This window comes from Carcharodon carcharias, chromosome 8, assembly GCF_017639515.1.
Source record: "Carcharodon carcharias isolate sCarCar2 chromosome 8, sCarCar2.pri, whole genome shotgun sequence".
Classification (NCBI taxonomy): Eukaryota; Metazoa; Chordata; class Chondrichthyes; order Lamniformes; family Lamnidae; genus Carcharodon; species Carcharodon carcharias.
This window is the reverse complement of record NC_054474.1, coordinates 114027123-114046043: the sequence shown is the minus strand read 5'-3', so window position 1 is coordinate 114046043 and position 18921 is coordinate 114027123. Positions and strand designations below refer to the sequence as shown.

The 18921-nt window shown below is 54.7% G+C and overlaps 1 protein-coding gene across 3 annotated transcripts in view; it reads right to left on the bottom strand.

Moving 5' to 3' along the window:
- Positions 1-18569, bottom strand: part of trub2 (TruB pseudouridine (psi) synthase family member 2) — a 156122-nt gene extending 137553 nt beyond the window's left edge. Inside the window, exons 1-4 of one of the 3 annotated variants that reach the window (XM_041193974.1) lie at positions 18514-18569; positions 16130-16256; positions 15146-15277; positions 13274-13348 (exon numbers count right to left, since the gene is read on the bottom strand). In XM_041193974.1, the coding sequence (XP_041049908.1) occupies positions 13274-13348; positions 15146-15277; positions 16130-16256; positions 18514-18537 (358 nt within the window). In that variant the 5' untranslated portion in view covers positions 18538-18569. Of the gene's footprint in view, positions 1-13273; positions 13349-15145; positions 15278-16129; positions 16257-16401; positions 16535-17642; positions 17704-18513 lie in introns of those variants that run through there. The other 2 variants (XM_041193976.1, XM_041193975.1) reach the window with 2 other exon arrangements.
- Between the last annotated feature and the right edge of the window lie 352 nt (positions 18570-18921).

The window sequence follows — 18921 nt, the reverse complement described above, 5'->3', positions numbered from 1 at the left end:
CACATACTCACCCAGAACACAGGAACAAGCGCAGTGACACACACACACACACCCCGAGAAACCGGACCACGCGCAGTGCCACATACTCACCCAGAACACCAGACCACACGCAGTGACACACACTCACCCAGAACACACGCAGCGACACACACTCACCCAGAACACCAGACCACACGCAGTGACACATACTCACCCAGAACACCGGACCACGCGCAGCGACGCACTCTCACCCAGATCACAGGAACAAGCGCAGTGACACACACACACAGCCCGAGACACCGGACCACGCGCAGTGCCACACATTCACCCAGAACACCAGACCACACGCAGTGACACACACTCACCCAGAACACACGCAGCGACACACACTCACCCAGAACACAAGACCAGGCACAGTGACACATACTCACCCAGAACACCGGACCACGCGCAGTGACACACACTCAACCAGAACACACGCAGTGACACACACTCACCCAGAACACACGCAGTGACACATACTCACCCAGAACACCGGACCACGCGCAGCGACGCACACTCACCCAGAACACAGGAACAAGCGCAGTGACACACACACACCGAGACACCGGACCACGCGCAGGGCCACAAACTCACCCCGAGACACCAGACCACACGCAGTGACACACACTCACCCAAAACACCAGACCATGCCCAGTGACACACACTCACCCCGAGACACCAGACCTCATGCAGTGACACACATTCACCCAGAAGACCGGACCACACGCAGTAACACACACTCACCCAGAACACAGGAACACGTACAGTGACACACACTCACCCAGAACACACGCAGTAACACACACACACCCCGAGACACCGGACCACGCGCAGTGACACATACTCACCCAGAACACTAGACCACACGCAGTGACACACACTCACCCAGAACACCAGACCACACGCAGTGACACACACTCACCCAGAACACACGCAGTGACACACACTCACCCAGAACACAAGACCAGGCACAGTGACACATACTCACCCAGAACACCGGACCACGCGCAGTGACACACACTCAACCAGAACACACGCAGTGACACACACTCACCCAGAACACCAGACCACACGCAGTGACACATTCTCACCCAGAACACCGGACCACGCGCAGCGACGCACACTCACCCAGAACACAGGAACACGCGCAGTGACACACACACACACACACCGAGACACCGGACCACACGCAGTAACACACACTCACCCAGAACACAGGAACACGTACAGTGACACACACTCACCCAGAACACACGCAGTAACACACACACACCCCGAGACACCGGACCACGCGCAGTGACACATACTCACCCAGAACACTAGACCACACGCAGTGACACACACTCACCCAGAACACCAGACCACACGCAGTGACACACACTCACCCAGAACACACGCAGTGACACACACTCACCCAGAACACAAGACCAGGCACAGTGACACATACTCACCCAGAACACCGGACCACGCGCAGTGACACACACTCACCCAGAACACCAGACCACACGCAGTGACACATTCTCACCCAGAACACCGGACCACGCGCAGCGACGCACACTCACCCAGAACACAGGAACACGCGCAGTGACACACACACACACACACCGAGACACCGGACCACACGCAGTAACACACACTCACCCAGAACACAGGAACACGTACAGTGACACATACTCACCCAGAACACTCGCAGTAACACACACACACCCCGAGACACCAGACCACACGCAGTGACACACACTCACCCAGAACACCGGACCACGCGCAGTGACACACACTCACCCAGAACACACGCAGTGACACACACTCACCCAGAACACCAGACCACACGCAGTGACACATACTCACCCAGAACACCGGACCACGCGCAGCGACGCACACTCACCCAGAACACAGGAACACGCGCAGTGACACACACTCACCCAAAACACCAGACCACGCCCGATGACACACACTCACCCCGAGACACCAGACCACATGCAGTGACACACATTCACCCAGAAGACCGGACCACACGCAGTAACGCACACTCACCCAGAACACAGGAACACGCACAGTGACACATACTCACCCAGAGGACTCGCAGTGACACACACACACCCCGAGACACCGGACCACGCACAGTGACACATACTTACTCAGAACTCCAGACCACATGCAGTGGCACACACTCACCCAGAACACCAGACCACACGCAGTGACACACACTCACCCAGAACACCAGACCACACGCAGTGACACACACTCACCCAGAACACCAGACCACACGCAGTGACACACACTCACCCAGAACACCAGACCACACGCAGTGACACATACTCACCCAGAACACCAGACCACACGCAGTGACACGTACTCACCCAGAACACCGGACCACACGCAGCGACGCACACTCACCCAGAACACAGGAACATGCGCAGTGACACACACCCCGAGACACCGGACCACGCGCAGTGCCTCAAACTCACCCCGAGACACCGGACCACGCGCAGTGCCACAAACTCACCCCGAGACACCAGACCACACGCAGTGACACACACTCACCCAAAACACCAGACCATGCACAGTGACACACACTCACCCGGAGACACTAGACCACATGCAGTGACACACATTCACCAAGAAGACCGGACCACACGCAGTAACACACACTCATCCAGAACACAGGAACACACACAGTGACACATAGTCACCCAGAACACTCGCAGTGACACACACACACCCCGAGACACCGGACCACGCGCAGTGCCTCACACTCACCCAGAACACCAGACCACACGCAGTGACACACACTCACCCGGAACACACGCAGTGACACACACTCACCCAGAACACACGCAGTGACACACACTCACCCAGAACACACGCAGTGACACACACTCACCCAGAACACAAGACCAGGCACAGTGACACATACTCACCCAGAACACCGGACCACGCGCAGTGACACACACTCACCCAGAACACACGCAGTGACACACACTCACCCAGCACACCAGACCACACGCAGTGACACACACTCACCCAGAACACCGGACCACGCGCAGTGACACACACTCACCCAGAACACACGCAGTGACACACACTCACCCAGAACACCAGACCACACGCAGTGACACATACTCACCCAGAACACCGGACCACGCGCAGCGACGCACACTCACCCAGAACACAGGAACACGCGCAGTGACACACACTCACCCAAAACACCAGACCACGCCCGGTGACACACACTCAACCCAAGACACCAGACCACATGCAGTGACACACATTCACTCAGAAGACCGGACCACACGCAGTAACACACACTCACCCAGAACACAGGAACACGCAGAGTGACACATGCTCACCCAGAGCACTCCCACTGACGCACACACACCCCGAGACACCCCAGGACACACTCACCAGACACAGACAGGCACAGTGACACATACTCACCCAGAACACCAGACCACACGCAGTGACACACACTCACCCAGAACACCAGACCACACGCAGTGACACACACTCACCCAGAACACCAGACCACACGCAGTGACACACACTCACCAGAACACCAGACCACATGCAGTGACACACACTCACCCAGAACACCAGACCACACGCAGTGACACATACTCACCCAGAACACCGGACCACACGCAGCGACGCACACTCACCCAGAACACAGGAAAATGCGCAGTGACACACACCCCGAGACACCGGACCACGCGCAGTGCCACAAACTCACCCCGAGACACCAGACCACACGCAGTGCCACACACTCACCCAGAACACCAGACCACACGCAGTGACAGACACTCACCCAGAACACACGCAGTGACACACACTCACCCAGAACACAAGACCAGGCACAGTGACACATACTCACCCAGAACACCGGACCACGCGCAGTGACACACACACACCCAGAACCCCAGACCACGCGCAGTGACACACACTCACCCAAAACACCAGACCACACGCAGTGACATACACTCACCCAGAACACACGCAGTGACACACACTCACCCAGAACACAAGACCAGGCACAGTGACACATACTCACCCAGAACACCGGACCACGCGCAGTGACACACACTCACCCAGAACACATGGAGTGACACACACTCACCCAGAACACCAGACCACACGCAGTGACACATACTCACCCAGAACACCGGACCACGCGCAGCGACGCACACTCACCCAGAACACAGGAACACGCACAGTGACACATACTCACCCAGAGGACTCGCAGTGACACACACACACCCCGAGACACCGGACCACGCGCAGTGACACATCCTCACTCAGAACACCAGACCACACGCAGTGACACACACTCACCCAGAACACCAGACCACACGCAGTGACACACACTCACCCAGAACACCAGACCACACGCAGTGACACATACTCACCCAGAACACAGGAACATGCGCAGTGACACACACCCCGAGACACCGGACCACGCGCAGTGCCTCAAACTCACCCCGAGACACCAGACCACACGCAGTGACACACACTCACCCAAAACACCAGACCACGCCCAGTGACACACACTCACCCGGAGACACTAGACCACATGCAGTGACACACATTCACCAAGAAGACCGGACCACACGCAGTAACACACACTCACCCAGAACACAGGAACACACACAGTGACACACAGTCACCCAGAACACTCGCAGTGACACACACACACCCCAAGACGCCGGACCACGCGCAGTGCCACACGCCCACCCAGAACACTCGCAGTGACACACACACACCCCGAGAAACCGGACCACGCGCAGTGCCACACACTCACCCAGAACACACGCAGCGACACACACTCACCCAGAACACAAGACCAGGCACAGTGACACATACTCACCCAGAACACTGGACCACGCGCAGTGACACACACTCAACCAGAACACACGCAGTGACACATACCCAGAACACAGGAACAAGCGCAGTGACACACACACACCCCGAGAAACCGGACCACGCGCAGTGCCACATACTCACCCAGAACACCAGACCACACGCAGTGACACACACTCACCCAGAACACACGCAGCGACACACACTCACCCAGAACACCAGACCACACGCAGTGACACATACTCACCCAGAACACCGGACCACACGCAGCGACGCACTCTCACCCAGATCACAGGAACAAGCGCAGTGACACACACACACAGCCCGAGACACCGGACCACGCGCAGTGCCACACACTCACCCAGAACACCAGACCACACGCAGTGACACACACTCACCCAGAACACACGCAGCGACACACACTCACCCAGAACACAAGACCAGGCACAGTGACACATACTCACCCAGAACACCGGACCACGCGCAGTGACACACACTCAACCAGAACACACGCAGTGACACACACTCACCCAGAACACACGCAGTGACACATACTCACCCAGAACACCGGACCACGCGCAGCGACGCACACTCACCCAGAACACAGGAACAAGCGCAGTGACACACACACACACACACCGAGACACCGGACCACGCGCAGGGCCACAAACTCACCCCGAGACACCAGACCACACGCAGTGACACACACTCACCCAAAACACCAGACCACGCCCAGTGACACACACTCACCCCGAGACACCAGACCTCATGCAGTGACACACATTCACCCAGAAGACCGGACCACACGCAGTAACACACACTCACCCAGAACACAGGAACACGTACAGTGACACACACTCACCCAGAACACACGCAGTAACACACACACACCCCGAGACACCGGACCACGCGCAGTGACACATACTCACCCAGAACACTAGACCACACGCAGTGACACACACTCACCCAGAACACCAGACCACACGCAGTGACACACACTCACCCAGAACACACGCAGTGACACACACTCACCCAGAACACAAGACCAGGCACAGTGACACATACTCACCCAGAACACCGGACCACGCGCAGTGACACACACTCAACCAGAACACACGCAGTGACACACACTCACCCAGAACACCAGACCACACGCAGTGACACATTCTCACCCAGAACACCGGACCACGCGCAGCGACGCACACTCACCCAGAACACAGGAACACGCGCAGTGACACACACACACACACACACACACCCCGAGACACCGGACCACACGCAGTAACACACACTCACCCAGAACACAGGAACACGTACAGTGACACATACTCACCCAGAACACTCGCAGTAACACACACACACCCCGAGACACCAGACCACACGCAGTGACACACACTCACCCAGAACACCGGACCACGCGCAGTGACACACACTCACCCAGAACACACGCAGTGACACACACTCACCCAGAACACCAGACCACACGCAGTGACACATACTCACCCAGAACACCGGACCACGCGCAGCGACGCACACTCACCCAGAACACAGGAACACGCGCAGTGACACACACTCACCCAAAACACCAGACCACGCCCGATGACACACACTCACCCCGAGACACCAGACCACATGCAGTGACACACATTCACCCAGAAGACCGGACCACACGCAGTAACGCACACTCACCCAGAACACAGGAACACGCACAGTGACACATACTCACCCAGAGGACTCGCAGTGACACACACACACCCCGAGACACCGGACCACGCGCAGTGACACATACTCACTCAGAACACCAGACCACATGCAGTGGCACACACTCACCCAGAACACCAGACCACACGCAGTGACACACACTCACCCAGAACACCAGACCACACGCAGTGACACACACTCACCCAGAACACCAGACCACACGCAGTGACACACACTCACCCAGAACACCAGACCACACGCAGTGACACATACTCACCCAGAACACCAGACCACACGCAGTGACACATACTCACCCAGAACACCGGACCACACGCAGCGACGCACACTCACCCAGAACACAGGAACATGCGCAGTGACACACACCCCGAGACACCGGACCACGCGCAGTGCCTCAAACTCACCCCGAGACACCGGACCACGCGCAGTGCCACAAACTCACCCCGAGACACCAGACCACACGCAGTGACACACACTCACCCAAAACACCAGACCATGCACAGTGACACACACTCACCCGGAGACACTAGACCACATGCAGTGACACACATTCACCAAGAAGACCGGACCACACGCAGTAACACACACTCATGCAGAACACAGGAACACACGCAGTGACACACACTCACCCAGAACACACGCAGTGACACACACTCACCCAGAACACACGCAGTGACACACACTCACCCAGAACACACGCAGTGACACACACTCACCCAGAACACACGCAGTGACACACACTCACCCAGAACACACGCAGTGACACACACTCACCCAGAACACACGCAGTGACACACACTCACCCAGAACACACGCAGTGACACACACTCACCCAGAACACAAGACCAGGCACAGTGACACATACTCACCCAGAACACCGGACCACGCGCAGTGACACACACTCACCCAGAACACACGCAGTGACACACACTCACCCAGCACACCAGACCACACGCAGTGACACATACTCACCCAGAACACCTTACCACGCGCAGCGACGCACACTCACCCAGAACACAGGAACACGCGCAGTGACACACACACACACACCGAGACACCGGACCACGCGCAGGGCCACAAACTCACCCCGAGACACCAGACCTCATGCAGTGACACACATTCACCCAGAGGACCGGACCACACGCAGTAACACACACTCACCCAGAACACAGGAACACGTACAGTGACACATACTCACCCAGAACACTAGACCACACGCAGTGACACACACTCACCCAGAACACCAGACCCCATGCAGTGACACATACTCACCCAGAACACCGGACCACGCGCAGCGACACACACTCACCCAGAACACAGGAACACGCGCAGTGACACACACATACACCCCGAGACACCGGACGACGCGCAGTGCCACAAACTCACCCCGAGACACCAGACCACACGCAGTGACACACACTCACCCAAAACACCAGACCATGCCCAGTGACACACACTCTCCCCGAGACACCAGACCACATGCAGTGACACACATTCACCCAGATGACCGGACCACATGCAGTAACACACACTCACCCAGAACACAGGAACACGCACAGTGACACATACTCACCCAGAACACTCGCAGTGACACACACACACCCACAGACACCGGACCACGGGCAGTGCCACACACTCACCCTGAGACACCAGAACACACGCGCTGACATACACACAGCCAGAACACCAGATTATACGCAGTGACACACACACACCCCGAGACACCGGACCACGCGCAGTGCCAATCACTTACCCCGAGACACCAGACCACACAGGCTGACATACACACACCCAGAACACCAGATTATACGCAGTGACACACACACACCCCGAGACACCAGGCCACACGCAGTGACACACACTTACCCCGAGTCACCAGACCACATGCAGTGACACACTCACACAGGACACCAGGCCACGCGTCGATACACACTCACCCAGAACATGAGACCACACGCAATGACACATACTCACCAAGAACATGAGACCACACGGTGATGCACACTCACCCAGAATACCAGACCATACGGAGTGACACACACTCACCCAGAACACAGGACCACACGCGGTGACACACACTCAACCCGAGACACCAGACCTCATGCAGTGACACACATTCACCCAGAAGACCGGACCACACGCAGTAACACACACTCACCCAGAACACAGGAACACGTACAGTGACACACACTCACCCAGAACACACGCAGTAACACACACACACCCCGAGACACCGGACCACGCGCAGTGACACATACTCACCCAGAACACTAGACCACACGCAGTGACACACACTCACCCAGAACACCAGACCACACGCAGTGACACACACTCACCCAGAACACACGCAGTGACACACACTCACCCAGAACACAAGACCAGGCACAGTGACACATACTCACCCAGAACACCGGACCACGCGCAGTGACACACACTCAACCAGAACACACGCAGTGACACACACTCACCCAGAACACCAGACCACACGCAGTGACACATTCTCACCCAGAACACCGGACCACGCGCAGCGACGCACACTCACCCAGAACACAGGAACACGCGCAGTGACACACACACACACACAACGAGACACCGGACCACACGCAGTAACACACTCTCACCCAGAACACAGGAACACGTACAGTGACACATACTCACCCAGAACACTCGCAGTAACACACACACACCCCGAGACACCAGACCACACGCAGTGACACACACTCACCCAGAACACCGAACCACGCGCAGTGACACACACTCACCCAGAACACACGCAGTGACACACACTCACCCAGAACACCAGACCACACGCAGTGACACATACTCACCCAGAACACCGGACCACGCGCAGCGACGCACACTCACCCAGAACACAGGAACACGCGCAGTGACACACACTCACCCAAAACACCAGACCACGCCCGATGACACACACTCACCCCGAGACACCAGACCACATGCAGTGACACACATTCACCCAGAAGACCGGACCACACGCAGTAACGCACACTCACCCAGAACACAGGAACACGCACAGTGACACATACTCACCCAGAGGACTCGCAGTGACACACACACACCCCGAGACACCGGACCACGCGCAGTGACACATACTCACTCAGAACACCAGACCACATGCAGTGGCACACACTCACCCAGAACACCAGACCACACGCAGTGACACACACTCACCCAGAACACCAGACCACACGCAGTGACACATACTCACCCAGAACACCAGACCACACGCAGTGACACGTACTCACCCAGAACACCGGACCACACGCAGCGACGCACACTCACCCAGAACACAGGAACATGCGCAGTGACACACACCCCGAGACACCGGACCACGCGCAGTGCCTCAAACTCACCCCGAGACACCGGACCACGCGCAGTGCCACAAACTCACCCCGAGACACCAGACCACACGCAGTGACACACACTCACCCAAAACACCAGACCATGCACAGTGACACACACTCACCCGGAGACACTAGACCACATGCAGTGACACACATTCACCAAGAAGACCGGACCACACGCAGTAACACACACTCATCCAGAACACAGGAACACACACAGTGACACATAGTCACCCAGAACACTCGCAGTGACACACACACACCCCGAGACACCGGACCACGCGCAGTGCCACACACTCACCCAGAACACCAGACCACGCGCAGTGCCACACACTCACCCAGAACACCAGACCACACGCAGTGACACACACTCACCCAGAACACACGCAGTGACACACACTCACCCAGAACACACGCAGTGACACACACTCACCCAGAACACACGCAGTGACACACACTCACCCAGAACACACGCAGTGACACACACTCACCCAGAACACAAGACCAGGCACAGTGACACATACTCACCCAGAACACCGGACCACGCGCAGTGACACACACTCACCCAGAACACACGCAGTGACACACACTCACCCAGCACACCAGACCACACGCAGTGACACATACTCACCCAGAACACCTTACCACGCGCAGCGACGCACACTCACCCAGAACACAGGAACACGCGCAGTGACACACACACACACACCGAGACACCGGACCACGCGCAGGGCCACAAACTCACCCCGAGACACCAGACCTCATGCAGTGACACACATTCACCCAGAGGACTGGACCACAAGCAGTAACACACACTCACCCAGAACACAGGAACACGTACAGTGACACATACTCACCCAGAATACTGGACCACACGCAGTGACACACACTCACCCAGAACACCAGACCCCATGCAGTGACACATACTCACCCAGAACACCGGACCACGCGCAGCAACACACACTCACCCAGAACACAGGAACACGCGCAGTGACACACACATACACCCCGAGACACCGGACGACGCGCAGTGCCACAAACTCACCCCGAGACACCAGACCACACGCAGTGACACACACTCACCCAAAACACCAGACCATGCCCAGTGACACACACTCTCCCCGAGACACCAGACCACATGCAGTGACACACATTCACCCAGATGACCGGACCACATGCAGTAACACACACTCACCCAGAACACAGGAACACGCACAGTGACACATACTCACCCAGAACACTCGCAGTGAGACACACACACCCACAGACACCGGACCACGGGCAGTGCCACACACTCACCCTGAGACACCAGAACACACGCGCTGACATACACACAGCCAGAACACCAGATTATACGCAGTGACACACACACACCCCGAGACACCGGACCACGCGCAGTGCCAATCACTTACCCCGAGACACCAGACCACACAGGCTGACATACACACACCCAGAACACCAGATTATACGCAGTGACACACACACACCCCGAGACACCAGGCCACACGCAGTGACACACACTTACCCCGAGTCACCAGACCACATGCAGTGACACACTCACACAGGACACCAGGCCACGCGTCGATACACACTCACCCAGAACATGAGACCACACGCAATGACACATACTCACCAAGAACATGAGACCACACGGTGATGCACACTCACCCAGAATACCAGACCATACGGAGTGACACACACTCACCCAGAACACAGGACCACACGCGGTGACACACACTCAACCCGAGACACCAGACCACACGCAGTGACACATACACATCCAGAACACCATATTAGACGCAGTGACATACACTCACCCAGAACACCAGACCACGCGCAGTGACACACACTCACCCAGAACACCAGACCACGCGCAGTGACACACACTCACCCAGAACACCAGGCCACATGCAGTGACACACACTTACCCCGAGACACCAGACCACACGCAGCGACACACACTCACCCAGAACACCAGACCACACGCAGTGACACACACTCAACCAGAATACCAGACCATGCGCAGTGACACACACTCAACCAGAATACCAGACCATGCGCAGTGACACACACTCACCAAGAACAACAGACCACACGCAGTGACACACTCACCCAGAACACCAGACCACACGCAGTGACACACACTCACCCAGAACACCAGGCCACACGCAGTGACACACACTTACCCCGAGACACCAGACCACATGCAGTGACACACTCACACAGGACACCAGGCCACGCGTCGATACACACTCACCCAGAACATGAGACCACACGCAGTGAGACACACTCACCCAGAACATGAGACCACTCGCATTGAGACACACTCACCCAGAACATGAGACCACACACAGTGACACATTCATCCTGAACACCGGACCACGCGGTGACACGCAATTACCTCGAGACACCAGACAACGTGCAGTGACACACACTCACCCAGAACACCAGACTACACGCAGTGACACACACTCATCCAGAACACAAGACGAGGCACAGTGACACACACTCACCTAGAACACCAGACCACGCGCAGTGACACACACTCACCCAGAACACAAGACCAGGCACAGTGACACACACTCACCCAGAACACAAGGTGAGGTACAGTGACACACACTCACCTAGAGCACCAGACCACACAGTGACACACGCTCACCTACAAGAGCAGACCATGCGGAGTGACACACGCTCGCCCAGAACACAAGACCACGTGCAGTGACACTCACTCACCCAGAACACCAGACCACGCACAGTGACACACAATCACCTGAGACACCAGACCACGCGCAGTGACACACATTCACCCAGAACACCAGACCACGCGCAGTGACACACACTCACCCAGAACACCAGACCACGCAGTGACACACACTCACCCAGAACACCAGACCACACGCAGTGACACACAATCACCTGAGACAGCAGACCACGCGTAGTGACACACACTCACCCAAACATAGGACCACACGCAGTGACACACACTCACCCAGAACACAGGACCACAGGTGGTGACACACACTCACCCAGAACACAGGACCACACGCGGTGACACACACTCACCCAGAACACATGCAGTGACACATACTCACCCAGAACACAGGACCACACGCTGTGACACACACTCACCCCGAGACACCAGACCACACGCAGTGACACACACATCCAGAACACCATATTAGATGCAGTGACACACACTCACCCAGAAAACCAGACCACACGCAGTGACACACACTCACCCAGAACACCAGGCCACACGCAGTGACACATACTCACCCCGAGACACCAGACCACACGCAGTGACACACACTCACCCAGAACACCAGACGATTGCAAATCCAGGCGATGACCTGCACCCACCTTCAGAGCAACAAACGCAGGGCCTTTAACTGGAGGAAAACATTTAACAGTTAGTAACCGTGAGCATGAAAACCCGCAGCATTGCAGACCTCGGCATTCGAATGGCATCAGGTCAAACACGGCCAAGGAAACCTCCTGATTACCACGTACCACCACCACCTCCCTCAGCTGATGAATCAGTGCTTCTCCATGTTGAACATCATTTGGAGGAAACTCTGAGGGTGGCAAGGGTGCAGAATGTACTCTGGGTGGGGTCTTCAATGTCCATCGCCAAGAGTGGCTCGGTAGCACCACTACTGACCGAGCTGGCCGAATCCTAAAGGACAGAGCTGCTAGACTGGGTCTGTGGCATGTGGTGAGTGAATCAACAAGAGGGAAAAACATAGTTGATCTCATCCTCACCACACTATCTGCTGCAGATACATCTGTCCGTGACAGTATCAGTAGGAGTGACCACCACACAGTCCTTGTGGAGATGAAGTCCCGCCTTCACATTGAGGATACCCTACATTGTGTTGTGTGGCACTACCGCCGTGCTAAATGTGATAGATTTTGAACAGGTATAGGAACTCAAGACTCCATGAGGCACTGTGGGCCATCAGCAGCAGCAGAATCGTACTTAAACACAATCTGTAACCTCATGGCCCGGCACATCCCCCACTCTACCATTACCATCAAACCAGAGGATCACCCCTGGTCCAATGAAGAGTGCAGGTGGGCATGCCAGGAGCAGCACCAGGCATCTACTCGGCTATATGGAAAATTGCCCAGGTATGACCTGTAAACAAAAAGCAGGACATATTAAATCCAGTCAATTACTGCCCCATCAGTCTACTCTCCATCATCAGTAAAGTAATGGAAGGGGTCATCAACAGTGCTTCAAACAGCACTTGCTTAGCAATAACCTGCTTACTGGTGCTCAGTTTGGTTTCTGCCACTCAGCTCCTGACCTCATCACAGTCTTGGTTCAAACATGGAAAAAAGAGCTAAACTCCTGAGGTGAGGTGATAGTGTTTGCCTTTAACATCAAGGCAGCATTTGACTGAGAGTGGCATCAAGGAGCCATAGCAAAACTGGAGTCAATGGGATTCAGGGGGAAACGTCTTTGCTGGTTGGAGTCATACCTAGCACAAAGGAAGATGGTTGTGGTTGTTGGAGGTCAGTCATCTCAGCTCCAGGACATCACTGCAGGAGTTCCTCAGGGTCGTGTCCTCAGCCCAACAATCTTCAGCTGCTTCATCAATGATCATCCCTCCACCATAAGGTCCACAGTGTGGATGTTTGCTGGTGTTTGCACAATGTTCAGTACAATTAACAATTCCTCAGATATAGGAGCAATCTGTGCCCAGTTGTAGCAAAATAACATTCAGTTTGAGTATTGCTGAAAAAAAGACATTTTGTTGAAGCTTTTTGTCTTGTACTCACCAGGACAATTGCAAGAACACCAATGTCAGGGGAAGCAGCAACTTTATCCTGTATGGGAAGAGAGTGCTGATTGGTTGGCAAGTGGACTCTGAATGGTGAAGGCACTGCCATGGAAAATACACCAGTTAATTATGACTGATAGTTAACTGCCAAGTATTGTTTGAAATTTAAACCGGGCAGCTTCACTCTGATTGGTCAGGGCATCGTCCTGAGGAATGAACCAGCTAATGGCTATCACTTATTTTGTTTAGCTGAAACAGGCGCAATGTGCTGCCCAAAGCATTAACAACTGCAAGAGTGCAGGATGCACTCAATCCCACTCCTATCATAACTACCTTCACCCTTCACTGAAAGTACATCATGTCCATTGCAGTCTGCATTCAGTGCCTTGTGCCTCTTACCTTGCGGGTGACCAGCCAGCACAGGGAGCTGGGCCACAGTTAGACTGGTTTCATTCCCGTTCTCCCCCTCAGTGAAGCTTGGCAAAAATCGGACTTGTTGCCAAAGAACAGGCTGCTCCAAAGAATTGAGTTCTGACAAAGGGGTGGGAGGACACACAGTTAGTGAGTGTTACATCACTGCCCATACCAGCTACATTAACACCTCCAAGATCAAAGAAAAATAATATATAACAACAAAAAATGCTGGAAAAACTAAGCAAGTCTAGCAACATCTGAGGAGAGAGTAATATATTTAAGGTTTCAAGTCCATATGACTCTTCTTCAGAGCTCTGAGTTTTTCCAGCATTTTGTTTTTATTTCAGTACCAGCATCCGCAGTATTTTGTTTCTACTTTAAAGAAAATTTCATATTGGCCAAGGGGTAAAAGGCTGTATTTAAGTGACCAAGTGTTGATAAGGAGGGTGGGTGGGTGTCAGGGGTCAGCAGCCAGGGGTATGAGTCAGTGTCAGGGGTCAGCAGTTGGGGTTAAGGGTCAGTGTCAGGGGTGAGCAGCTGGGGTTAAGGGTCAGTGTCAGGGGTGAGCAGCTGGGGTTAAGGGTCAGTGGCAGGGGTGAGCAGCTGGGGTTAAGGGTCAGTGGCAGGGGTCAGCAGCTGGGGTTAAGGGTCAGTGGCAGGGTTATGGGTCAGCGCCAGGTGGCAGGGTTATCGGTCAGCATCAGGGGTCAGCAGCCAAGGTTGAAGGTTGGGGTCAGCAGCTGGGCATAGGGGTCAGTGTCAGGGGTCAGTAGCGAGGGTTGAAGGTCGGGGTCAGCAGCTGGGCATAGGGGTAAGTGTCAGGGGTCAGTAGCCAGGGTTGAAGGTCGGGGTCAGCAGCTAGGCATAGGGATCAGTGTCAGGGGTCAGTAGCCAGGGTTGAGGGTCGGGGTCAGCAGCTGGTGATACGGGTCAGTATCTATCACTGAGTAACAGGAGTGTTAGCCACACCTTTCAGCAGTTTGGTTTCCACGGTGTCACGAAGCCTCTTCCAGTGAATTCCCGGCGGTTTGTAAACAGCGAATAGGCCATTCAGAGTCTGGTAAAGTGACCGTGAGAGTCTCACCATCCCGTACGCCTGTAAACACACAACAATCAGACAACAGGGGATAGCGACTTGGCCCCGCTCAGAGCCTCCGGAGCCCAGGGGGACAGGGCCTGTCCCCTCACACCCGGCTGGATACAAGTCCAGCTCTCACTCTCTCTTTCCCCTCGAATCCCACCTGATTCCTCTCAATTAGCGATGCGTCTGCTCGAATCCTTCCCTAACCCCCACCGCGACCATTGGTCAGTGTAACCCCGCCTGTGCTGTTCATTGGATCCTTCCGGAGCCGTGTGAATGTCAGGAAATGTCATTGACCTCCCCAGACATCGCCTTCTGCAGGCCCGGCGGCATTACTGACCTTCCCACACAACGCTAACTGCATTCTCGGCAGTATTACTGAACTCCCTATACAGCGCTTACTGCAGGCCCTCACGCCTTCTCCTCCATCCCAGAAACATGATAGGGTCCCCCTTGTCCTCACTTATCACCCCACCAGCCTCCGCATTCAAAGGATCATCCTCCGCCATTTCCGCCAACTCCAGCATGATGCCACCACCAAACACTTCTTCCCTTCACCCCCCTTATCAGCATTCCATAGGGATCGCTCCCTCCGGGACACCCTGGTCCACTCCTCCATCATCCCCTACTCCTCAACCCCCTCCTATGGCACCACCCCATGCCCACGCAAAAGATGCAACACCTGCCCCTTCACTTCCTCTCTCCTCACCGTCCAAGGACCCAAACACTCCTTTCAAGTGAAGCAGCATTTCACTTGCATTTCCCCCAACTTAGTCTACTGCATTCGTTGCTCCCAATGTGGTCTCCTCTACATTGGAGAGACCAAACGTAAACTGGGCGACCGCTTTGCAGAACACCTGCGGTCTGTCCGCAAGAATGACCCAAACCTCCCTGTCGCTTGCCATTTCAACACTCCACCCTGCTCTCTTGCCCACATGTCTGTCCTTGGCTTGCTGCATTGTTCCAGTGAAGCCCAACGCAAACTGGAGGAACAACACCTCATCTTCCGACTAGGGACTTTACAGCCTTCCGGACTGAATATTGAATTCAACAACTTTAGGTCGTAAGCTCCCTCCCCCATCCCCACCCCCTTTCTGTTTCCCCCTTCCCTTTTTTTTTCCAATAAATTATAAAGATTTTCCTTTTCCCACCTATTTCCATTATATAAAAAAAAACCCCACTAGAGCTATACCTTGAGTGCCCTACCATCCACTCTTAATTAGCACATTCGTTTAGATAATATCACCAACTTTTAATTTTAACACCTATGTGTTCTATTGTACTATTGTCGTTGACATCTTTTGATGATCTGCTTCTATCACTGCTTGTTTGTCCCTACAACCACACCACCCCCCCCTCCACCTCTTTGTCTCTCTATCTCTCCGCCCCTCACACACACACCTCAAACCAGCTTATATTTCAACTCTTTCTTGGACTCGAACGCAAGTTCTGTCGAAGGGTCATGAGGACTCGAAACGTCAACTCTTTTCTTCTCCGCCGATGCTGCCAGACCTGCTGAGTTTTTCCAGGTAATTCTGTTTTTGTTTTGGATTTCCAGCATCCGCAGTTTTTTTGTTTTTATCTCTGTGTTTAATTGACTGCCACTGCTCTTCAAGAAATGCCTACCTCCTTGAAGAAGTTCTGTTCCTCTCTGCGACAAGATTTCCGTATCTTTCTGTTGTCTTGCTCACCTTCCTTGCTTTCCATTTCCCTCCTAGTGTTTGACAAGGTGTTTACTAAAACCCGCTTTCACAGCCATATCTCCTTTCTCAGTAACTGTCTCCGTCTCCAACTTACCCCACGTGGATTTCAACTGAAATTCCACCCCTCATGTTTCGAACCCACCCAGGATTACAGGTATCTCCGGGACATAAAACGTTTCTCGGACTGCTGTTCCCATCACATTCTGAAATCCACACTCAGTGCCATGCGCCGCCATATGAACACACTCGACCTCTCCCTCCAGCAGCACCGCCGTACCCTTTTTCAAAGCTGCGCGTGCCCCCAGTTTCATTTTATCCTTCGGCTCATCCGACACCTCAACAAGAAACTTTTTCTCTTTCTCTCAAGTGCTAAGGAACGCAAGCTGCAACAACTCATCGACACCAACACCCATCTAGGACCCTCCACCGCTGCCTGTTCCTCCGTCCCCACCCTTTCTTCCAATCCCAACCCCAGCCGTGTATTCACTATACCCCCTGACCTTCCCCTCTCCGATGCTGAACGTTCAGTGCTCAGCAAAGGACTTAGTTTCATACCCTTACGCCCTCACCTCAATGAATTTCGGGCTCGGCATGATACTGAACTCTTCTTCCGCCGTCTTCGTCTCCGGGCTCACTTCTTTGGGCAGGAGTCCTCTCCCAGTTCAACGGATCCTTTTACCCATCTCCAATATTCTCCCTCCACCTGGACCCCTCCCTCTGGATTCTTACCTTCTCTCGATCTTTTCATTGAGAATTGTCGGCGCGACATTAGTCGTCTCAATTTCTCTGCTCCTCTCACCCATTCTAACCTGTCTCTCTCTGAACTTACTGCACTCCATTCTCTCAGGTCCAACCCTGACATTGTCATCAAACCCGCTGACAAGGGTGGTGCTGTTGTTGTCTGGCGCACTGACCTCTACCTCGCGGAGGCTGAGCGTCAACTCGCAGACACTTCCTCCTACCTCTCCCTGGACCAT